Raw genomic sequence first — 23,363 nt, 5'->3', positions numbered from 1 at the left:
ATCAACTGAATTACATGAGACTTTGTGGCTTTTTATTTGTTAAATACCTCACAACACAACCAGAACAGAGTAGTTCCCTGATAAACAGGTACTCACTTAAGGGTCTGGCTCTAAAACATGGTCTCTCACCCTACAAATGACCCCAGAAATGCTGCCAGCCAAATCGCAGATGGATTGGTGTGTACATGTTAACCCTATCTCAAGGAAGTCATCTGAGCCCAGAGAAATGGAATGATCTGGGTACTTCGTGTGAGGGGGGGCCAAGTGACCTGCCCTTGGGTTCTGTGCCCTCATCTCTCTACTGTGAAAAGGATGCCCTGAGAAGTGCTGCATGGGACTTCGTTCTTATGACTTCTTAAGAGATGTGCTCTCAGAGATGACTTAATAACCACTTGGGGTCTCGGCAGTAAACAGGTGGCACACCTAGAAGCTTTAACTGAAGAGTTTTTAAAGACGGGACTATATACGGAAGGCAGAGTTAGGAGAACCAACAAGGAATAGTGAGGTCCCCAGGCACCAGCAACTGTGGAAAGTGGCTACCATCCCAGGCCAGAAGGGGAAGGGGGAGGAAGCAAGACCTGGAGCCCTGAGAAGGGACAGCAGACACACATGGTGGCCGCAGCAGGGTGCAGCCATTGTCAAAGCCACGACGCAGTGGGGAGTTTATGAACTCCCCCACTCTCTCTTCCCACCTGCTAGTTACCTGTTGATACCTCTTACTGGCTGATTGCAACTGGGAGACAGAGAACAGAGGTGCCCAGGTGACAGTCTTTCAAGGTCAGCCTCCTGGAGTTCAGAGCAGGGCAAAAGACGGAGAATGGATCTGAGCAGGGACAAGCAGAATGATGATAATTTATGAGCGTCCCTGTTTACCTTCATTCCTGTGGAACCCTTTGTGATTGGTTGTTCTCATCATGAACGTTTTCTTATGAAAGCCCCCAAGTGTATTCACAAGCCACAGGGGACAGAATGGCCCTCAGGACTGCTGGTTTCCTGGGACCCTCTCTCTGCCTTCTTTCTAACTGATACTGAAGGATTTTGTTTCATTCACCCAAATAGCCAAAACAACACGTACCTATAGAGTGTGTGCTGTGATGGGCACTGCTAAGCACTAAGTGAATTCATTTCTTCCCCAGCTTTTTCCTATGGGGTGTGACAAGGACATTTAGAATTAGGAGATTTTAAAATCGTGTGGAGCCCAGAGGAGAGACAAGGCTGTCCTAGCTGGCCCATGGCCAGTGCTGAAATGATGACCAGCCCCTAGACACAGGGCTGCACCTTGGCAGATTGAGGGCAGTGCCACGGGTCCCTTTTACCTCCCTCTGACTGACTCCTCTTTGAAGATGGGGCTGACTTAGGGTGGCCTGGCCCCTTGCTTACTCAGAGTGTGGCCCACAGACCAGCAGTATCAGCACTGTTAGCTTGTTAGGAAGCCAGCTCAGGCCCACTGACACAGAATATGCATTTTAACAAGATCCCCAGTTGATTCGTAAGCACAATAAAATTTGAGAAGCACTGTCCTCAACTATATTAGACTGTGTATTCTCAGTGGTAACCTAACTGAAGAAATTCCTTCACCGGTGTTCCTACCTGCCACCACTGGCTCCTTGCTGTTGAGTGTACTGAGACCCTGCTTTTTATCCAGTTCACGCCAGCCACCAGTTGACTGGAGAATGGATGTGGTGAAAAGGTCTGGAAGATTAACTACCACCAAGCATCACTGATTTAACTTGGAATTTGAAGCCAAGATGGAGTCATGGCCTGGTAGGCAGTCAGGAGTTCACTTGGTCCTTCCCAGATTCAAACCCAGAGCTTAGGAAATGACAGGAAAGGGGTCCTTTTCCTCAGCCTTTTTGCTTAGAATACAGAGTTCTTTCCTTTAGGACACTTGCCCCTGTTGGCTCATCTTAGAACACCATCCTCTTCATTGATCTGGACTCTGTGCTTCCTAGTCTTGCTGCTGCAGTCATTAGAGTAGATTTAAGAGGTCTGCCTGAGTTGGATGTGAAACACTCATTTGAGCGAGCTTTAAATCTACAAGAGGTGTCTCTTAGAAGCCACAAGAAGGCATGCAGCCAAGCCCAGGTACAGAGAGAACCTAGGACTCAAAACACGTCCAGAGGCCCCCGTCTCCCCCTCTTCTGCCCTCTGCATGACTGCTTCCTTTCTGCTCTCTCCCTGCACCACGGCCCCCTCTGCTTTCCCTTCCCAGGCCACGAGGTAGAGCACATCACCTGGCACCCCTGTCAAGGACCAGCTGCTACTGGGAACGGCGGGTGGCTCTAAAGATCAGAAGTATTCTGGTTCTAAGTCTGGCGGGTGGAGTATTAGGATGCAGGGAAGAGGGGAGTCTTGGAGATACTGGCAGATACTGGCAGGACTCTACAGGGGATAGAGACAGCCGTGAGGAAGGCCTAGCTCACCAGAACCCACATGGTTCCCAAAATACCAGCAGAGGAAGGAAACTAAGTTTTTTCTGATCACCTATTAGCTGCCTGGCACCATGCTAATCATTTTACATGTTACCTCCTTTCATTTTCACACATAAAAAATATCGCTATGAGAGAAAACTAAGGCCCCAAAGAGTTACATTACCTGCCCAAGTTTACAGAACCAGGGGTGAAGAGGCTGGAATTCAGACTATGGATCTTTCCACCCTCCCACACTGTCCCTTCCCAACCTAGATCAGGGCCACAGTCAGTCTCACGGATAGATCACAGTGCCTGCTGTAAGCCTGGCCGTCCTGGTGCCATCACAAGTGACTGGAAATGTCTCTGGTTCCAGGAAAACAGGATTTTCACACATGGTCCATTGGACCCACTCACCCAGATTCTGCTTAGCCCAAGTTAAATATGGCCAATGTCAGTGGTTGGCAAGCGGTGCCCCTTGGTGGGAAAGGCAGAGCTAGGTGAAAAGCCAGGCAACCTGGTCTCCTAAGACAGGTCAGCAGGTGGTGAGTCAGGGGGCTATAAACAGCCTGTGGCCACAGCCAGCACTGTCCCAAATACTCAGCTGATGAAACCCCCTGCAAGCCCCTCTATGTGCCCCTGCCCAGCTCCGGGAGGAACACATCAGCTCTCCTTGGGGAGGGGGCCCAAGCTTGGCAGGCCCCAGGACCAGCATTGTGCACGGTCTGTTCCAGCCCTCCTGGCTGGGCCAGGGGCCCGGGCTCATAGGCTATATTGAGGGCTGAGTCACCAGCCTGCGCCTGGGTCAGGCTGACTGTGACTGGCTGGCTGGGGCCTGAGTCAGGCCCTGATTTATCCTGGAGAGCGACAGGCTCAGGTTTCTGGGGAGAAGGGGGGTAAGAGGGGTGCAAGGAACCATCCTTGGCACTGGGCACCCTCTGCCGACCATTGACTCATTCCCCTGGGGCCGCACACAGCCCTCCCCTGGAGAGAGGGAACGAGAAGGGGGAGAGGAAAGTTCTTTGTCCACTTGATGGCTTCCCTCTGAGCTTCCCCCAACTTAAAGGAGGCCCTCAAGTTACTGGGGGGCCTTAGGTAACACCCACAAAATAGGACTGTGAGCCTTTAGGGTGTGTAAAGTGCTATCAGCTCCGGACAATCCCACTTTACCCCTTTCTCTTCTTCCCAGAGGCTCTGGGAGAGGAATCCATCATGCTCAGATCTATACCTCAGTTTCTTCATCAGGGCTTTAAAGATGACCTCACTGAACCCTGAACTGGCACCTCAGATTGGGTGTCAGAAGCCTGCTTTTTTACACACACACACAGAGTTCCCTCGTGAGACCCAGCTACGTGTCCTGTGTCCCCAGGAGCTGGGCATCTCTCCACAGGAGCGTCCAGCCTCTTGAGTAGATGGAGATCACTGATACCTGATGGTTGGTTTTGGCCATGGGACAAAGGTAGCATGGGGGGAGAGAGTTCTGGAGATAGGGAAGAGGGGTGCCAACAGGAGAGTGGAATTCCTGAGCACCTCGTCACAGGCAGCCGACAGAACATGAGCCTCAGGGCCCAAGCTATTTATATCTCGCCTGTCACTATCAGGGCCCCCAGCTGCCCCCCTCCTAAGCCACGCACAGCAGGTCCCTGTTCTGTTTCTGGTCCCTTCTCTGCTCCTCCCCCTCCCTAACTAATGAGAAGGGAAAGAAATCATTCATGGACCCCTTTTACCATAAGCACTACCCACCACAGGACTCCTGAACTTCTCCCCCAGCTCCATAACAGGGATTCCCCTCATTCTGCCCTCAAAGATGCCCACTATTCCTTTCCTTTTCAGTAGGCCTAGTGGGAGAAAAGGAATAAGGTAGAACAATTCATCAGAAACTCCCCAAATTTCAATCATCACACTGCTTGAGTTGGGGCCCAAACTTATGGGCCTGAAGGGTGGGAAAGCTGAGGAAGTTTGGTCTAAAGGGGTTACCAGGAGGTGTGGAATGAATGTATCCTACAGAATTGCAGGATATATATTCTCTTTATATGAGTTCTTTCACCTCATCCCAGGCCAGCTTCTCTGTTGGAGTGCCTCAGTTTCCCTGCTGTCACCATGCCCTAGGCCTGCAGCTGCCCTTGGCTCACCCTGAGCCCAGTCCTGCCCAGACATTCTGGCGGGCTCCCTAGGGCTCTCCCTGCCCACCAGCCCCCATCGCATTTCCCCTTCCCTGCTCTGGGCAGGGCTCTCCGATTCTGTCTGGCTAACCTGCCCTTTGACTGGAAGGCTCTGCCCTGTGGCCCAAATGGGCACATCGCCCAGGGGGGCTCCCTAGTACTACACGGCAGAGGCTCTCCCACCCCCCTCATCACCTTGGTTGAGTCAGACATGGGGGGGAGCAGTGTGACTCACTGACACTCTTCCTGAGCTCAGCTCCATTCTTGAGGGGATGAGGCCAAATGGGCTGGTGACAGGGACACTGAGTCAGGGGTGGCCTCAGTCTTTCCCCTGGGACCCTGGGTTTGGGCTTCAAATTAGACTTTTCTACCTGTAAAGTGGAGCACGCCCACCCCAAGCCTCTCCCTAATTGGCCTGGGCAGTGACACTACTTCCTCTCAGTCTATCTGCACAGAAGCACACACACTTCCCTTCCCTGTCCGCAGGTGGACAATACCCTGGGCTAGGAGCCAGGACTCCCAGGCCCTGTCAACAGCCCTGCCACCAACCGATCCAGAAAGTTCTGTCAACACCAGATGAGTGTGTTTTGCCCTAACCACTGGCCTCAGTTTCTCTCTGTATATTTCATCTCTGGTTGGCAATGCTTAGTTCTGGTTGGGAGCCCTCACCCCGCCTCACTTTTCAGTTCCGCTATCCACCTCTCCAGCGCGCCGGCCCTGGGTCCCAAGCCCGCGGGGCCGCAGACCCCGGCCAGGGGAGAGGGCCCCCTCCCGCCCGCCGGCCACTTGGGGGAGGGGAGGGAGGGAGGCGGGGCCGGCCGGGTCGGCGCGGCCCCCACCCGCGGGCCAGGCGGCATTCCTGGGAGGCCGGCGCTCTGACGTGGACCTGGGGGCCGCGGGCGCGGCGGGGGGGACGCGGCCCAGGGGCTTCTTAAACCCCCCGCCCCAGCCCGGCCCGCACTTCCCGAGCACCGCTCCGCCCCCGGAGGGAGAAAGAGAGAGAGAGGGAGAGCGCGGCTGAAGAGCCAAGGAGGCCCGCCGAGTCCCGCCAGAGGCGCGAGAGAAGTTGAGAGCCGCGCAGCGCAGAGCCGCGAGTCCCGACAGCGCCCCGACAGCGCCCCCAGCCCGAGCCCAGAGCGCCCCCAGCCCGAGCCCAGCCGGCAGCACAGCCCCCGCCCCAGCCTGCGCCAGCATGATGAACAACAGCGGCTACTCCGAGGCCCCGGGCCTCGGTCTGGGCGACGAGGCGGACGACATGCCGTCCACGGAGAAGGACCTGGCGGAGGACGCGCCATGGAAGAAGATCCAACAGAACACTTTCACGCGGTGGTGCAACGAGCACCTCAAGTGCGTGGGGAAGCGCCTGACCGACCTGCAGCGCGACCTCAGCGACGGGCTGCGCCTCATCGCGCTGCTCGAGGTCCTCAGCCAGAAGCGCATGTACCGCAAGTTTCACCCGCGCCCCAACTTCCGCCAGATGAAGCTGGAGAATGTGTCTGTGGCCCTCGAATTCCTTGAGCGCGAGCACATCAAGCTCGTGTCCATCGGTCAGTGCGGGTGTGGAGGGGTAGTGCTCCGCGGCGGGGCTGACCCATGGGGACAGGGGACGCAGGTGTTGGGTGGGCGCGCGGGAAGCCGAAAGGGCAGAGAGCGCCCCGGCACCGGGAGAGAACCCCGGCCCGGCTCTCGCCTGCCGATGCAGACCCCTTGGGCTCTGCCTTCACACCCCTCTGGACGGCCGGCATCCCAAAGAGGTCCGGGAGAGTCCAGACCAGTCCGTTTCTTAATCCTCCAGCTTCAGTCTCCCCCGCACACTCCCACCAACCCGCCTCTACTCATCTTCCCCTTTCCCGCCATCCGCAACCCCAGCCCTTGTTTGAGAGGACAGGGCCAATGCCTATTACTGATTCCTGGGGGCACCTCCCCCCAAACAAAGCAAATGGCTTCCCAGCCTCCCGGCACTTCCAACGGGAAGGAGGAGCAGAAGGCAGGTCCCAACCACTGCCCGATCACAGGGCTCAGAGGGAGAGCTGGTGACCGGGCGGGCGCGGGGCCTGGGGCCCCCGCAGGCATGTGCTCAGCAGCTGGGTTCAGGCCCAGGGGCCAGAGCCTGTAGAGCCCAGCCTCGGAAACCTAAAAAGGTCCTGAGCGAGAGCAGGGAGCCTTAACCCCTGCCAGTCCTTTACCGGCTTCAGCCAGCGGGGGAGGGGCTCCCTCCAGTCCATGCCTGGCCTCAGCCCACCTTCTAAACCCGGATTGGCTGCAGCTAATGTTCTGGGCTGAGGGGAGGGAGGGAAGGCCTAGAGAAGGGAGGAAGTCATTGAGTGTAACCAGATTTGGAAGGTGTGTCAGTGCTGGGTGGGGGTGGGGAGGCACTTTAGGCTTGGGAGCTGGGGAGCCTAGGGTGGACTCTGAGAGGAGAGGGGCTGGCACTCCCCTCACAGGCCTGCAGTCATCCCCCCAGGCTAGAGACCTGGGGAAGACCCCCTATCCCTGTGGTGAGCTCTTAAGAGCCCTGCTATGATTTGCAAGAAAGAGCGTGGTGAGGGGGAGCGTAGATGCACTCCGGGGCCCCTGGAAGGGAGTTTCACAGGGGGTCAGGTGCCCCACCAGGATGCCCCAGAGACTTCTTCAGATAATTGAATGTCTGTCCAACCCCACTCTCCCTTAGGGTATCTCTAGGCCTCCTGAATTAGCTGCTGAGGTCAGTCTGCGGCCCTTTGCCCTGTCCAGTCCCCTCTCTAGGCCTTACCCCCTCCTGCCCCAATACTGCCCCCCCCCAACCCGCTCTGGCCTGGAAATAGCCCTGCCTCCGTGACACAGCAGATGTCTCTGAGCTTTCCAGAAGGACAAGCCTGAGGACGGGGGTGGGGGAGGGGGCCCTGGTGTGTGTAGTGGGGCTGAGGGCTGCTTGAGAGCGGGTGTGGTTTGGGGGGCGGGGGTCAGAGAGGAGTTAGCCCTGGGGCCTTCATCCCTCAGCAGCTGAGATTTGACCGACAGGATTGACTGTCCCATATGGGGTCTCAAGGGGAGGGCCTGGGGCCTCACAGAGACTTTATAGGAAATGGCTCAGCCTTACCCTCTCCTCCCTGCTGCAGGGGCGCTCAGCCCCTCTCCAGGCCTCATCCTTCCTGAGCACACACACCTCTCTCCTCCCCCATGGTGGTGCCTGGCTCCGGCCCCCTTGGCTCAACTGTATGTGGAGAGGCCGGCTCGGAGGAGAGGGGGAAGAAGCAAAAACTGGTTTGGGGGGCTGGAGGGAACCCTCCATTATGTTCCTTTTGAGGAGAAGGGAACTGTTCCCCATTTGGGCCAAGTGGCTCACTCTGCTGCTGCCACCGAGTGAGATAAGCTGTCAGCAATTCAGCTGCTGGGCCCAAGGCTGAGGCTGGAAGGGAGGGGGCAGGGGCTGCCCAATCCCGAGGTGATTGTAAAGGGTTCGCTGCCAGGTGGGCATCCTGCTTCCTCTAGTTCCTTCTGCCCACTTAGTGGTGGGAAGGGGCTGTCGGGGTGGCCTCCTGGGCATTCTCTTAGGATTGAAATTGAGCATCTGGGCACCTGGGAGGAGGTCAGAGACTCCCCACTTCCCTTTCTAGGAGTAGGGTGGTAGCTGAGCAGTCCCCCTGAAGGAGGTCCAGGTTCTCAGCCTGGGTGGAAGGAGCTGTGTGCCCTTACCCCCACCACCCCCTCAGCCCCTCCGAACAAAGAGGCCTATGAGGCAGCTCTGTCCCGCAGCTGTTCCCCAGTTGCTATTCCTTCTCCTTGAGCCAACCGCCGAGGGAGGGGCTGGAGGGGGCAGCAGCTGTCCCGGCACCTCCCTCACTGGGCCCTCTCTCCTCCCCCTCCTCTTTGAGGCCTGCGGTGGCCTCAGGGACTGGCTCTCAGACTCCTCCCTCCCTTTTGGTGGTATCCCCAGTGGGGTGCAAAGGATGAAGCCTGGCTTGAGCAGAACTCCCCTTTTCTGCCTGGCCTCCGATGGGGAGGAGGGAGAGGAAGGTCACTGCTCCCAGAGTGGGACTCTGGATCCACCCCTCTCCTGCTGACCAGGACCACTTGCTGTCTGGCCCAGGGCCAGTTGCTGGGGAAAAACCTCTCCCTGCAGCAAATATGAATGACCCCCCTCCCAACCCCCAGTGCCAGCAGCCTCAAGGCCTCCCTCCCAGGGATCTGGCTCCAGTTTGTAAGAAGCATCTGGGTGTGTGAGCACCAGCTTTGGAGGCTGTCAGGGTTGTGAGAGGCTGTGAGGCCCTGGGTGTCAAGACTGTGTGAGTGTTGTGGGCCTGTGTGTATTTGAGAGAGAACGCACCAAAGCACCAAAGCACCGGGAGGCTGGGAGTGAGTGTGTCATGGAATCTGCAAGCTGCCAAACCATTGTGCTGCCGTGGAGCCAGGGGGAGAGGGGGCGGGCCTGGGGAGCTGCTAGGGAAGGAAGGATGAATCAGTGAAAGGGTGGGGGAGCCATGGGGGCCAGAGCCCAAAGCCAGAGGGACAGAGAGACTGAGATTCCCCTCCTGAGGCAGGTCGGGGGTGGGGGGTGGGATACTGGGGTTCCCCCAGGCCTTCACTCTCCTAAGGTTATCTCCCAAGATCTAGGGGCAGGCAGGAAAAGATGTGGAAGGGGGCACTTCCAGCCCCACCCTTTCCCATCTCTCAGGCAACACCAATAAACAAGGCTGAGTCTTCCACCCCTTCCCAGCCTCCTAAAAGCAGTGCTCAGGGAAGCTGACGGATTTCAGGCCAGCATTGTCTTTTACAAATAAGCTGATTTCCAATGATCTATACTCTATGCCACCTGCAGTTCCTGGATACTTCTCTCTGGCTGTTAAAGGAGAAATAGTCCCCCAAAACCGTGGGGTACCAGTTCTGGTCCATAGTCTTCCTCAAAGGAGGGGATGAGTTGAGAGTCTCAGCTTCTGAGACTTGAGTCCACATGGATAACACTCCTCCGGCTCTTGTGAAATCTCACTAGCCGCCCCTGTCATTTGAAAGCATGGTTTTCAGGCCTTAACAGAACATGCACTGTACCCCCTCTCTCCTCCCAGAACTTTGTTCCAAAAGTCTTTTATAGTGTTCAGAGTAGCATCTGGCTGGAACCAGGTTGGTTCTACTTCTCTCCAACTTCAGGTTTTAAAATATTCGTTCTTTCAACCAGTACTTATCGAGATTCTACTAAGTTCTAGACTCTGAGTATAGAGAGAGAAAATACTATCTAGAAGGAAAGAAGCCAGACCTAAAAAGAATACATACTGTATGATTCTATTCATGTAGAACTCTAGAGAATGCAAACTAATCTGTAGTGACTAAGAGTAGATCAGTTATTGCCTGGGAAGGATGGACAAGAAGGGACAGGAGGAATAGGTCACAAAGGAAAGAAACCTTTGGGGAGGGACAGAAACATTTATTATCTTGATTTGTGACAATGGCTTTCTGGGTATATACAGACTCAAAAAAAAACGTATCCAATTGTACTTTCTAATATGTACAGTTTGTTGTATGTCAAGCATACCTCAAATCAAAGTGTTAAAAAATGAAAGGAAACAAAACAACAGTGTCTGACCCCAAGAGGCTTATAGTCTCGCATAATTGCACGGATGCCTGTAGCCTGATAAGTGCAGTGCTATAGGTGAAATTACTTGCCATAGGAACACATTGGGAAACAGCCTTCTGAAGGGAGAAGGAGGGATTTGTCAAGGGCTGGGTCTCTGGGCCAGGCTTTGCAGGAAGGAGAGAATTTGGTGGGCAGAGAAGGGGTAGGTTCCAGAAGGAGGCCTGACCCCAGCACTAGCAGCAGCCTCAGGAGCTGGGCAGGGGAGAGGGCACTGTGCCGGGAGAGAGTCCCGGGCCCTCCCGAGCCCTCCCGAGCCCAGCTTGTCCCCTCTGCTCTGCAGACAGCAAGGCCATCGTGGATGGGAACCTGAAGCTGATCCTAGGCCTGATCTGGACACTGATCCTGCACTACTCCATCTCCATGCCGATGTGGGAGGATGAGGATGATGAGGATGCCCGCAAGCAGACCCCCAAGCAGCGTCTGCTCGGCTGGATCCAGAACAAGGTGCCCCAGCTGCCCATCACCAACTTTAACCGTGACTGGCAGGATGGCAAAGCGCTGGGCGCCCTGGTGGACAACTGTGCCCCTGGTGAGTAGGCCAGCAGCACTCCATGGACCCCTGAGCCTGGAGGGAGAGCTGGGCTGAACTGGTGGTGCCGAGGCTTGTGTTTGTCAGAATGAGTGTCTCAGGGCTGGGAGATCAGGACTCCCTGGTCCAGCTGGGAACCACTGCCAGAGTTAGGCCCTCCCTGATGAGTTGCCAGATCCTGCAATAGCAGGAGAAGATTTTACAGACAAGGTCACTGAGGTCTGGAGAAGGCCTGTGACTTGTCCAAGATCACACAGCTTATCTGTGGCTGCACTGAACCAGAGCCCAAGGCCTCGACTCCCTGCTCTGTGAACTTCCTACTTTGCTATAAGGGTGCCATTTCTGCTCAGCCAGGAGAGAGGAAATGTGGTGGGACTTGTAGAAAGAAGGCCAGGACTTAGACCCACAGAAGGCTCCTCTTTATGAGACCCTGGGACAGCTTTGAGAAGGGGATGAGACCCAGGATGATGTGGGCCGAGGCTGGTGTGACCCTGCCCAGTGGCAGGTGGCCCAGCCCTACCCTCAGGCAGTGTAGGGCCCGGCCTAGTCAGGTGGGGGCAGCTCAGGGCCCACGAGAAGACAAGCGTCATGGACTAGAGCCCTACCCCATGTGTTACTCCCTTTCTGACCCTCCTCTTCTGAGAAGATAGGTCTTCTCTTCCCCTCTGCCTCTAGGGAGCCATGGCCCCTTGGGGGAATCCTCCCCCAGCCTGGGGTCAGCCCAGGAGCAGGGGGTGGGAGGCGGGGGCACCGGCCGGCTGCCTGGGAAGCATTCCCAGCTGCTGAGCCATTGCCCACGCTGATGCGACTGCCAGCAGTGAGCTCAGCTGTTCTGGCCAGTCATGGATTCCAGCCTTTGAGCTGGTCCACTCCCCACCAGTAAGCATTGCCCTCCTCTCCAGCTCTGGCTTGGACCAAGCACCCAGTAACCCAGCATTAAGCCTTCCCAGGAGTGACCTCAGCATTCCTCCCATTAGAAAGGCTGGGTTCTGGGTGACCAGAAAGAAGAACCCATCCTTTCCCAATAGGCCCTTCAATGCCTTTGTTTCCCCAAATGGGCGGTTAGGAAGGAGAGAGAGTCATGCCCCAAGGCTGATGTGCGAAATGCTTGGAGATCTAGGGCTTCAGGGCAGCTGGGAGAAGGCCTTCTAGGAGATGGGTCAGGGACTTGTGCCGGATGGGGAGTGCCCACCCCAGAGGTAGCTGGAAAGAGGCAGGAGAGATCTGCCAGGGGTGCCCTTATAGGGGTGTGGTGTTCAGGATCAGTGCTGGGGCCTGGGCAGGCAGGAGGCTGGCTGACAGGGCTGGTGCCAGGCTGCGTCAGCTGGGACAGAAAGGCCTCATTGTTGGTGCTCGGGAGGGCTGCCGTTCCTCTAAACAGCGATGGGCATCCCAGCTGATGGGCTACAACATAGAGGGTCAGCAGAAACCTGGCTGATCAGGGCCCCAGAGTTGTGTGGGAGGGAGCGTGAACCCACAGCCTGTGACAGTCTTGGGCCAGCAAATGCTCTGTATTCTGGCTGACCACTTCCCCCTAATCATTGCCTCCCTCTGCCATCTCTTCAGGCCTCTGCCCTGACTGGGAGGCCTGGGACCCCAACCAGCCTGTGGAGAACGCCCGGGAGGCCATGCAGCAGGCGGACGACTGGCTCGGGGTGCCCCAGGTACGCTGGCGGATCAGGCAGTGGGAGAGTCTAGGGGCCAGAGGGCCAAGGATGGAGTTGGGTCTGTAGGGATATCTGATCAGGATGTGGGTAGAACCGAGGTTGCTGGGTAAGGAGGGCACCTTGTAACTCCCTTCCTCTCTGTGGCAGGTGATTGCCCCCGAGGAGATTGTGGACCCCAATGTGGATGAGCATTCTGTCATGACCTACCTGTCCCAGTTCCCCAAGGCCAAACTCAAACCTGGTGCCCCTGTTCGCTCCAAGCAGCTGAATCCCAAGAAGGCCATTGCCTATGGGCCTGGTATGTGCTGAGCCCCTGACAGCCCGCCCCGGACAGCTGGGCACAGGCTTGGAAGGATCTCCCTAAGTTATCTGTCTCCACTTTCTGCCCCTCAGGCATCGAGCCCCAGGGCAACACTGTGCTGCAGCCCGCACACTTCACCGTGCAGACGGTGGATGCTGGTGTGGGCGAGGTGCTGGTCTACATCGAGGATCCCGAGGGCCACACTGAGGAGGTATGGAGAGGCCTCTGGGACGAGGGGGATTAGCGTGGGATGGGACAAGAGTCCACAGGCCAACGATAGGATTGGCCTGGTGATGGCTGCCAGAGTCACCCACTGTGCTGAGGACAGGGGCGGGGTGCTTACCGTTTGGGCCTCCAGGTGCTGTGGGGTCAGGAGGGGCTACAGCCACTGTGATTGCCAGTCTTTTCCCTTCCCAATAGGCCAAAGTGGTTCCCAACAACGACAAGAACCGCACCTATGCTGTCTCCTATGTGCCCAAGGTCGCCGGCTTGCACAAGGTATCTCCCTACAGGACCTCCCCTGACCTCCCCATTCCATTCACATCCTGGCCGTGCACCGGCCACCCACCTCCCACCCACCTTGGCTCTGCTCTGCCCCTCCACCCCCTCTCAGAGCTGCTCTCCTCTAGTAGCTAACCTCTGGCCCTTGACCCCCAGGTGACCGTGCTCTTTGCTGGCCAGAACATCGAACGCAGCCCCTTTGAGGTGAATGTGGGCATGGCCCTGGGGGATGCCAACAAGGTGTCAGCCCGTGGTCCTGGCCTGGAGCCTGTGGGCAACGTGGCCAACAAACCCACCTACTTTGACATCTACACAGCAGGTGAGGACAGGTCCTGGGAGGTTTCAGGCGGGCAGCCCCTCACGGCATGGGGAGGGTGTGCGTGGGGGACTGGGGCAGGGTCCCAGCCAGAGAGGGATGGTCTTGGGAGAGGGATCCCTGAGCATCTGTGCATGTCCAGAATAGGGGCTAATCGCCATTGTCGTGACAGGGGCTGGCACTGGTGATGTTGCTGTGGTGATCGTGGACCCGCAAGGCCGGCGGGACACAGTGGAGGTGGCCCTGGAGGACAAAGGCGACAGCACGTTCCGCTGCACATACAGGCCTGTGATGGAGGGGCCCCACACGGTGCATGTGGCCTTCGCTGGTGCCCCCATCACCCGCAGTCCTTTCCCCGTCCATGTGGCAGAAGGTAAAGGCCCTTCACCCATCCCTACCATCTCCCTCGCTGAGGCGAGGATGCAGAGAGCATTTCCACCAAATTCTGAGTCTCAGGATTCATGGGAAATGAAGCACTAAATCCAGGGGTTGGTTGGGGGGAGCCATTTGAAGGCTTAAAATGGGCAGAAGGAAGAGCCAAGGGGTGGGGCTCTCGAGAGATCATCTGTCCATCCCGTCCCTGAGAAGGGTCAGGAGGCCTCAGAGAAGGATACCAGACAGGTGCCACCATGGAAGGGCGAGGGAAAAGGGACGGTGAGCACCTGTAGGGCAGGCCCTCAGGTGGTGACTCCCCCCACTCGGTTCTCTCTCTACCACTCAGAGCCCTTGCCGCCTCTCGCCCCCTCTGTGCCCATCGTCCACCAGGCCAGGAGAGTGGCGCCACGTTAGTACATGCCAGCGGAGGTGGGGCCAGGCATGGCCATAGCTGACTGGCCTCACCTGTGCTGTGTGGCATGGCCCGAGCGGTGTGGAGTCGCCCCCTTCCGTGGCATTCTGTGACAGGCCCCAGGTTCCATGCCTTTGCTTATGTTCTGTGGCAGATCTCGTTTCTTGCCACTTGCCTGATGAGTTCTGTGATGAAGATCTCAGTTCCGTGCCATTGTCTGTTTTGTGGCAGGCCTGGATTATATGTCCTTGCCTGTTTGGTGGCACCCATAAGTTCCATGCCATTTTACGTGTTCCGTGGCAGGTTGAGATCACTGTTCTTTGGCCTGTGTTCAGTAGCAAAGTCTGGGTTCATTGCCACTGGCAGTGTTCTGTGGCAGGCTGACTTCCATGCATTGCCTGTGATCTGTGGCAGGCTTCTTGTTATATGAATACCTCTTGTTCCATGGTGTTGCTGAGTGTTTTGTGGCATGTCATTCCCAAAGCTGCTGTGGTGGCTCTGAGAAGGCTCAGATGGTTCTAGGTGGATGGCCTTGGGGTGGGTAAGGGGCCCTTCCCTGTGTCTCTGCTCAAGTCTCTGCCCAGGCTCTGCCATGCCTTTGTCTCAAGCGACACTGACTCTGAGAAGCCCAGTGGGAAGGGTTTCTTATAACCAGCCTGATGAGGGGGGCTGGGGGTGCTGTGGCCGGCTCCCTGCCTAGCAGGGCTCCCAGTGGTGTCTGGGGCACCAGGGAGCCCAGGGGAGGGTTGCATGAGGCCATGGCCTGTGCCTGTGGGTGTCAGGAGGACTGTGCACAGGGAGGTGGGGGACAAATGGTGGGAGGCTGAGGATCTGTCTAGGGCCCCTCAGTGCCCCCAACCTCGCCTCTTCTCTTCCTCCTAGCCTGTAACCCCAACGCCTGCCGTGCCTCTGGGCGGGGCCTGCAGCCCAAGGGTGTACGTGTCAAAGAGGTGGCTGACTTCAAGGTTTTCACCAAGGGTGCTGGCAGCGGGGAACTCAAGGTCACAGTCAAAGGACCAAGTGAGTGCCAGGGCCCAGGGCCAGTGAGGGTCGGGGTGCAGGGAGGAGATTCGGCCAGTGGTTTAACTCCCTGAGGGCAGTGACAGCCAGCACCACGTACCCCTGTTGGGGCTCTAAAAGAGACATAGAGGTGCACATTGTCTTATATCTGCTTCGGTCTCACTGTCTGCAAGCTGGAAATGTTGCTCTCTGCCCTATGGCTACCCCGGGGTGTTATGCACGGGGATGACGTGTGGTCCCTGCCTTGACTTTCAGCACTGCCTACTTGCAACACTGCCCTCAGGCTAGGCCTGGGTCCCCAGGGTTCTGGATCCCAAGGGGATCGAGGAGCTGGGACTCACAGGCCATTGATCCCCCTACTCCCCACATCTCCTCAGAGGGCACAGAGGAGCCGGTGAAGGTGCGGGAGGCTGGGGACGGTGTGTTCGAGTGTGAGTACTACCCCGTGGTGCCCGGGAAGTACGTGGTGACCATCACGTGGGGCGGCTATGCCATTCCCCGCAGGTAAGCACCGTGCAACCCCTGTGCCTTCCTGTTTGGGCCCTCATAGGGTGGGAGGAGGGAGGTGGACTGCCTGGGACTCTGAGGGAAGGGAGGAGGAGTACCTCTGATGGGGGCACCGCCCAGCATTGACACCAGCTCTCTTTCCTCAGCCCCTTTGAGGTACAGGTGAGCCCAGAGGCAGGAGTGCAGAAGGTACGGGCCTGGGGTCCCGGTTTGGAAACTGGCCAGGTGGGAAAATCAGCTGACTTTGTGGTGGAGGCCATTGGCACCGAGGTGGGAACACTGGGTGAGTGGCTGGATGGCAGCAGGTGGGAGTGCTGAGGAGTGGTGTGATGGAGGGACACTGGGAAGTGACAGGGGAACAGGAGGCAGGAATTCTGGCGAGTCTGAGATGAGATGGGGAGATGGGACATGGGGGTGACCAGGGTAGTGATGCTGGGGAGGGGAGTGATGGGGGACCTGCCTGAGGGTCCAAGTTGCCTCTTGTGCCCTCTAACCCTCCCCACCTCACACCTAGGCTTCTCCATTGAGGGGCCTTCGCAGGCCAAGATTGAGTGTGATGACAAGGGAGATGGCTCCTGCGATGTGCGGTACTGGCCCACAGAGCCAGGGGAGTACGCTGTGCATGTCATCTGCGACGATGAGGACATCCGTGACTCACCCTTCATTGCCCACATCCAGCCAGCGCCACCCGACTGCTTCCCAGACAAGGTGTGGTCCCCGCTTCTGCACATGGGCCCGGGACAAGGTGAATGGCTCGCCTCCAGTCCCCAACCCAGCCCTCTTCTCTTGCTCCTGCACAGGTGAAGGCCTTTGGGCCTGGCCTGGAGCCCACTGGCTGCATTGTGGACAAGCCAGCAGAGTTCACCATTGATGCCCGCGCAGCTGGCAAGGGAGACCTGAAGCTCTATGCCCAGGTAGCATGTTGCCTGAACTCGCTGCCCCTCACTGCTGTAGCAGGGACCCTGGGAGGGTGGGGCAGGTTAGGGAAAGGGGTGTCCAGGCATCACAGGACTGCTTCTCACGGATCCATAAGAACTATGGAGAATTTAAAGTTTTGTGTTTTCTTCCTGGTGATAATCTTAAAAACATTTTACCAAAAATGTATTTGTATAGTAACAATTTTTAATTAAAAGATGATTTGATTGAGTAAGACATTGGTTTCCCAGGTGAATTTCTCAAACTGTTGTCCATTCTTGGTTAATGAATATATTCTTGGGTCCAAGAGGATGATTCTTCTTTAAACAGTTCATTATTCAATTTTAGGAACGTTGATTTAGCTGAGCTTCTCCCCTGACAACACATTTCAGAGACCTAGGTTGAGAGAGAACAGGCCACACAGTTGGCCTAGAGCCCCATCTCCTGGCTTCCGGGGTGCTCCCTGGCCACCAGAGCTCGTGGCACTAGGCTTGTGCTCTGAGGTCTGTGGCAGGGGCGAGGCCTGTGAGTGTGTCGGCCAGCAGAGGGCGCCGGTGCTCTGAGGAGGCCGGAGCGTTCTAAGAACCTTGCTTTGGGTGATGCCCACAGGACGCAGACGGCTGCCCTATCGACATCAAAGTCATCCCCAATGGCGATGGCACCTTCCGCTGCTCCTATGTGCCCACCAAGCCCATTAAGCACACCATCATCATCTCCTGGGGAGGCGTCAACGTACCCAAGAGCCCCTTCCGGGTTCGTCCTCTGCGTCTTGTACTGTACCCACTGCCGGGGCCCCAGAGGGAGGGCGGAGCCCCACGCGGGAGATGTTGGCTGGCCCTGAGCCCTGTCATGGCACCCCCACCTCAAGGCCCCAGCGAAGAGGCTAAGATTGGTCCTACTAAGGCCGGTGCTGGTAGTACTGGGGGAGGGGATGGGACTTGATGGAGGGGCACTGTGCTGAGCGTCATCTCCTCCCCACAGGTAAACGTGGGAGAGGGCAGTCACCCCGAGAGGGTGAAAGTCTATGGCCCAGGCGTGGAGAAGACAGGCCTCAAGGCTAATGAGCCCACCTACTTCACTGTGGACTGCAGCGAGGCAGGGCAAGGTGGGCCTGGAGGTGGGGAGGGGAGTGGGGCGGGGCCAGGGCAGGGTCTGGCTGGGAGGAGCCAGTACCTCTGCCTATTTCAGGGCAGAGCTGCAGAGTGCAGGAGGTTGTTGAGGCCCACACTCATGGCCTCTTGCCTGCCTCCCTTCAGGCGATGTGAGCATTGGCATCAAGTGCGCCCCCGGTGTGGTGGGCCCTGCAGAGGCTGACATCGACTTTGACATCATCAAGAATGACAATGACACCTTCACAGTCAAGTACACACCCCCAGGGGCCGGCCGCTACACCATCATGGTGCTGTTTGCCAACCAGGTACCCACACCTGGCTTTTGGTTGTCATTGGTGGCAGCACCCCCTAGTCTCAGCCAGCAACTTGAGAGGCTGTCCGTTGGGAACAGTTCCACAGCCATTGAGCACTTCCTGTGGGCAGTCAGTGTACCTCAGAGACTGCTCATGTCCACCCTGACCAAGCCTTTTCTCCCTCCAGGAGATCCCCGCCAGCCCCTTCCATATCAAGGTGGACCCATCCCATGACGCCAGCAAAGTCAAGGCTGAGGGCCCTGGGCTGAACCGGACAGGTTGGTGTCTGGGAAGGGGCTGGGCTGAGCTGGGATTAGGGGTAAGTGGCCGCCAGTCCCTCACCACCATCTTGGTGTGGGCTCCCCAGGTGTGGAAGTTGGGAAACCCACTCACTTCACGGTGCTGACCAAGGGAGCTGGCAAGGCCAAGCTGGACGTGCACTTTGCTGGGGCTGCCAAGGGCGAGGCTGTGCGGGACTTTGAAATCATCGACAACCATGACTACTCCTACACCGTCAAGTACACGGCCGTCCAGCAGGTGTGCCCATCCCCTCCCTTGCCCTACTCATCCTGGCTGACTGGGGTCCTAGGTATCCTTCCTCCAGGCTCATAGGGCCACTTCTGGATTCTGGCCTCTTTCCTGCCTCCCATCCTCTCTTGCTGTGGATCTCTGTGCCTCAGGCCCACATCGGCCAAGGGCATGTTGCCAGGCTGTTTCTAAGCCACCCAATTCTGACCTGTTGTATCCAACAGGGCAACATGGCAGTGACAGTGACCTATGGTGGAGATCCTGTCCCCAAGAGCCCCTTTGTGGTGAATGTGGCACCCCCGCTGGACCTTAGCAAAGTCAAAGTTCAAGGCCTCAACAGCAGTAAGTGGGGGCAAGAGCTGACCTGAGAGTGAGGGGTGTTGGCTGGGGTGGGCTGGAGTCTCTGCTCACTGTGTCCCTTGCTCTCTATACAGAGGTCGCTGTGGGGCAAGAACAGGCATTCTCTGTGAACACACGAGGGGCTGGTGGTCAGGGCCAGCTGGACGTGCGGATGACCTCACCCTCCCGACGACCCATCCCCTGCAAACTGGAACCTGGGGGTGGAGCCGACACCCAGGCTGTGCGTTACATGCCCCCTGAGGAGGGGCCCTACAAGGTGGACATCACCTATGATGGTCACCCAGTGCCTGGCAGCCCCTTCACTGTGGAGGGTGTCTTGCCTCCTGACCCCTCCAAGGTGAGGAGACGGGGACTGGCGGGAGCTGGGAATTGGGGGCTTGTAGGAAAGATGAATAAGTCATAGGGGCAGAGACCAGAGGGTCTTATGTCCTGGAGGGAGCACAGCCAAGGACCTGGGGCTGAGGCAGTCCCCCACTTCAGGACCTGCCTTTGAGACAGCTGAGTTATTAAGAGCCTGACTTCAATCTCAGGTCCACCAACTGGGACAAATTATTCAATTTCTTTGCCTCCATTTCCTCACATGGAATTGTTATAAGGATTCAGTCTGTAGTAGCTGCTACAGTTGAAAGTGCTTAGCTTTCACAGGGAGCCATGAAGGCTGGGCATGGGAGAGGCCAGGTGTAGGTAACCTACACACCTGCTCCTTCCTCTAGGTCTGTGCTTACGGCCCTGGTCTCAAGGGCGGGCTGGTAGGCACACCAGCGCCCTTCTCCATCGACACCAAGGGGGCGGGCACAGGTGGTCTGGGGCTGACCGTGGAGGGCCCCTGCGAGGCCAAGATTGAGTGCCAGGACAACGGAGATGGCTCATGTGCTGTCAGCTACCTGCCCACGGAGCCGGGCGAGTACACCATCAACATCCTGTTTGCCGAAGCCCACATCCCCGGCTCGCCCTTCAAGGCTACCATCCGGCCCGTGTTCGACCCGAGCAAGGTGCGGGCCAGTGGGCCAGGCCTGGAGCGTGGCAAGGCCGGCGAGGCTGCCACCTTCACTGTGGACTGCTCGGAGGCGGGTGAGGCTGAGCTGACCATCGAAATCCTGTCGGACGCCGGGGTCAAGGCCGAGGTGCTGATCCACAACAATGCTGACGGCACCTACCACATCACCTACAGCCCCGCCTTCCCCGGCACCTACACCATTACCATCAAGTATGGCGGGCACCCCGTACCCAAATTCCCCACCCGTGTCCATGTGCAGCCTGCTGTTGACACCAGTGGGGTCAAGGTCTCAGGGCCTGGTGTGGAGCCACATGGTGAGTGATGGAGGAGGAGCCAGGAGCCTGTCATGGCGCCAGTCAGGGCGGGTGGGAAGCAGGGCTGAAGGCATTGGGGGGCAGTGTGAGGTGAAGGGGGAGCTTTGGGGCAGCCCTGGAGTCCTTAGAGCTCAGACACCCGAGAGGAGCCAAAGCCAAGGGCAGGACATGGAGCTTTGCCTCTGGTCTTGTGGCAGAATTGCGTCTGCCCATGGGCATTTTGCTGGGGAGATCCTCAACTTTCGTCAGCTTAAGGGGTCCCTGATCTGAAAAAGCTAAGAACCTTGCTCTCCATGGTGCAGAGGGGAAGCTGTGAGGTAGTGGGTGACAGGATTCAGGACACAGTTCAGCTCAGTTCAGTGAATGTGAGTTACCATCTGTTGGGGACCAGACCCTGGGCTGGGCATGGAGGCAGGGGGCGCAAGATGTAAGACCCATACCTGCCCTCGAGGGGCCCAGAGCCTGATAGGGAGACTTACATGAACAGAATGTCACCATGTGGGGAAGGGAGCTGAGGCAGGGGCTGTGGGTGGCAGGGCCTGGAGCTCACAGGCCTGAGAGGATGGCTGGGCTCAGACTGGGGAATAGCAGGGGGAGAGGAGGAGCCACCTGGGAGCTGGGGAGGGAGGGATGAGGTGAGCAGCTGTGTGAAGGCTGCCCCAAACCCACACTGAGCTCTTGTCTCCTGGGACCCAGGTGTCCTGCGTGAAGTGACCACTGAGTTCACTGTGGACGCAAGATCCCTCACGGCCACGGGTGGGAACCATGTGACAGCTCGCGTGCTCAACCCCTCGGGTGCTAAGACGGACACCTATGTGACAGACAATGGGGATGGCACCTACCGAGTGCAGTATACGGCCTATGAAGAGGGTGAGGGACTGGGCTGAGTGGGGACAGTGGGGATCTGATCTCAGCATTTTCATGGGGGCGGGGTGGAGGGGGCCGTGCACATCCTGACTTGCACCCTGTGGTCCGGTTCTAGGCGTGCATTTGGTGGAGGTGTTGTATGATGATGTGGCTGTGCCCAAGAGCCCATTCCGAGTGGGCGTGACCGAGGGCTGTGACCCCACCCGCGTCCGGGCCTTTGGGCCCGGCCTAGAGGGTGGCTTGGTCAACAAGGCCAACCGCTTCACTGTGGAGACCAGGTATCTCTCCCTTTCCTAACCTTGACCCTGAAGCTGTGGCCACCCTGATCCCAACCACTTGCCCTCCCCCTTTGTCCATCTGCTTGTGCCTCATCCCCAGCCCATCCCCCATCAAGGGTGCAAACCTCCCCTAGTGTCGCAGCCCCTGTAGCTGGTCCCTTCTCAGCCTGGCCCTCAGCCCCTATTCAGCTGCTCCTTCATCTCCACTCAGTGGTCCTAGCGAGGCTGACAGAGGGGTCCTCTTGTAGGGGAGCTGGCACTGGGGGCCTAGGCCTAGCCATTGAGGGCCCCTCAGAAGCCAAGATGTCCTGCAAGGACAACAAGGACGGCAGCTGCACCGTGGAGTACATCCCCTTCACCCCCGGAGACTACGACGTCAACATCACCTTTGGGGGCCGGCCCATCCCAGGTGTGCAGAGAGCGGGTGGGGCTGGGGAGGGCAGTAGGAGGCCTGCTCAGTGACAGGGAAACTGGAAGGGAAGTTGGGTGTGGAGACTCATCCCCAGAGCAGGATGGCCACCAGTCCAGCCAGTGGGGAGAATGCTGAGCAGGCAGGCACGGTCATGGCCAAGAGGCAGGGCAGTGGGTGCAGTTCATTCCCAGAAGCTCAGCACTGCTGTCCTGGCCCCTTGCCTGGAAGCGCCAGACCTTGTGAGTTTGGTCACTCAGACACAGTAGTTTGGTCACTCAGACACAGTCTGGGCCACCTTTCACACTCTCTCGCTCTCACTGTTTACAAAGCAAGGAACCCCCCTGCTCTCCTGCAGGGATAAGCTGCTCAGGGGTGAGGGCAGGGTAGGGGTCATGTCTTCAATTATTGCATAACTTGGGCCTGCTGAAATTGGACATTTTCCCCCCTTATCTAATTTTACACTGTCAAAAATGCATTTTCTTTTACAAATATTCCACTTTTAACATTCTATTAATTTAGAAAGGCCTTCCAGGCTTGTGACCTAAGTAAGTGGATTTGCACAGCCTTGGTCTGCAGCCAAGTTTATTTCTCCTTGTTTACATTTTCTTAGCAAGTTCCTAAGCATTTGCACATTTGGTCTGGCCTCCCTGGGGCATTTCAAAGGCAGGGAAGGCCTCCTCCTCCTGGTTCCTCAGTGTCAGGGAGCCCCTCCCAGGCAGGTGGGTAGGGGCTGAAGTCTCTCTCCTTGCAGGGAGCCCGTTCCGGGTGCCGGTGAAGGATGTGGTGGACCCTGGGAAGGTCAAATGCTCGGGCCCGGGGCTGGGGGCTGGTGTCAGGGCCCGAGTACCCCAGACCTTCATGGTAGACTGCAGCCAAGCTGGCCGGGCCCCCCTGCAGGTGGCCGTGCTGGGCCCCACAGGTATGAGAATGTCTGGGCAGGGCGGAGAGAGATGGGACAGGGTGCCAGGAGGCTCTGCTGACCCTGCTCCCTTGCCCAGGTGTGGCTGAGCCTGTGGAGGTGCGTGACAATGGAGATGGCACCCACACTGTCCACTATACCCCAGCCACTGATGGGCCCTACACAGTAGCCGTCAAGTATGCCGACCAGGAGGTGCCACGCAGGTGAGGACCAGCTTTGGGCTCCTGTGCTGTGCTGAGCTCTGGGGAGCTCCTACCAAGGCCACACCTGCAGGGCCACTGTGGGTCCCTGGGAACACTCCTCCCACTTGTCTTGGCTTCATCTGGTCTCTGCTGCCCCCTCCCACTCTTTCTCAGGGCCCCCTGCCTGTCTTTTCCACCCTGGAGGCAGCACAGCCTCAGGGACCCTCCTCTGGCTGGGCTTTCCCCCCACCATGTAGCTGCAAACAGGTGGGAGAGGGCAGCCTCCTGCACCCTCCTCTTTAAACAAACCACAGCATCTGCCTGGAGAATGGAGAAGAAATGCTCAGGCTTCGGTTGGGGGCACACCTGAATGGCCCTCC

At 57.7% G+C, this 23,363-nt stretch overlaps 1 protein-coding gene across 2 annotated transcripts in view; it reads left to right on the top strand.

Annotated features, from left to right (window-relative positions):
* The first annotated feature begins 5,522 nt into the window (after positions 1-5,522).
* Positions 5,523-23,363, top strand: part of FLNC (filamin C) — a 27,536-nt gene continuing 9,695 nt past the window's right edge. The window contains exons 1-26 of one of the 2 annotated variants that reach the window (XM_010975641.3): positions 5,523-6,117; positions 10,459-10,707; positions 12,274-12,371; positions 12,522-12,672; positions 12,768-12,886; positions 13,096-13,173; positions 13,333-13,495; positions 13,665-13,865; positions 15,162-15,299; positions 15,677-15,803; positions 15,953-16,089; positions 16,321-16,514; positions 16,607-16,720; positions 17,331-17,474; positions 17,703-17,826; positions 17,978-18,138; positions 18,314-18,404; positions 18,494-18,663; positions 18,879-18,996; positions 19,089-19,351; positions 19,728-20,325; positions 21,022-21,195; positions 21,308-21,470; positions 21,719-21,879; positions 22,634-22,801; positions 22,881-23,004. In XM_010975641.3, the coding sequence (XP_010973943.2) occupies positions 5,763-6,117; positions 10,459-10,707; positions 12,274-12,371; positions 12,522-12,672; positions 12,768-12,886; positions 13,096-13,173; positions 13,333-13,495; positions 13,665-13,865; positions 15,162-15,299; positions 15,677-15,803; positions 15,953-16,089; positions 16,321-16,514; positions 16,607-16,720; positions 17,331-17,474; positions 17,703-17,826; positions 17,978-18,138; positions 18,314-18,404; positions 18,494-18,663; positions 18,879-18,996; positions 19,089-19,351; positions 19,728-20,325; positions 21,022-21,195; positions 21,308-21,470; positions 21,719-21,879; positions 22,634-22,801; positions 22,881-23,004 (4,583 nt within the window). In that variant the 5' untranslated portion in view covers positions 5,523-5,762. The remainder of the gene's footprint in view (positions 6,118-10,458; positions 10,708-12,273; positions 12,372-12,521; positions 12,673-12,767; positions 12,887-13,095; positions 13,174-13,332; positions 13,496-13,664; positions 13,866-15,161; positions 15,300-15,676; positions 15,804-15,952; positions 16,090-16,320; positions 16,515-16,606; positions 16,721-17,330; positions 17,475-17,702; positions 17,827-17,977; positions 18,139-18,313; positions 18,405-18,493; positions 18,664-18,878; positions 18,997-19,088; positions 19,352-19,727; positions 20,326-21,021; positions 21,196-21,307; positions 21,471-21,718; positions 21,880-22,633; positions 22,802-22,880; positions 23,005-23,363) is intronic. The other variant, XM_031455330.2, reaches the window with a different exon arrangement.

The sequence above is a fragment of the Camelus dromedarius genome, chromosome 7, assembly GCF_036321535.1.
Source record: "Camelus dromedarius isolate mCamDro1 chromosome 7, mCamDro1.pat, whole genome shotgun sequence".
Lineage (NCBI taxonomy): Eukaryota > Metazoa > Chordata > Mammalia > Artiodactyla > Camelidae > Camelus > Camelus dromedarius.
Note: the sequence above shows the minus strand (reverse complement) of the source record. Positions and strands in the feature narration are given on the sequence as shown.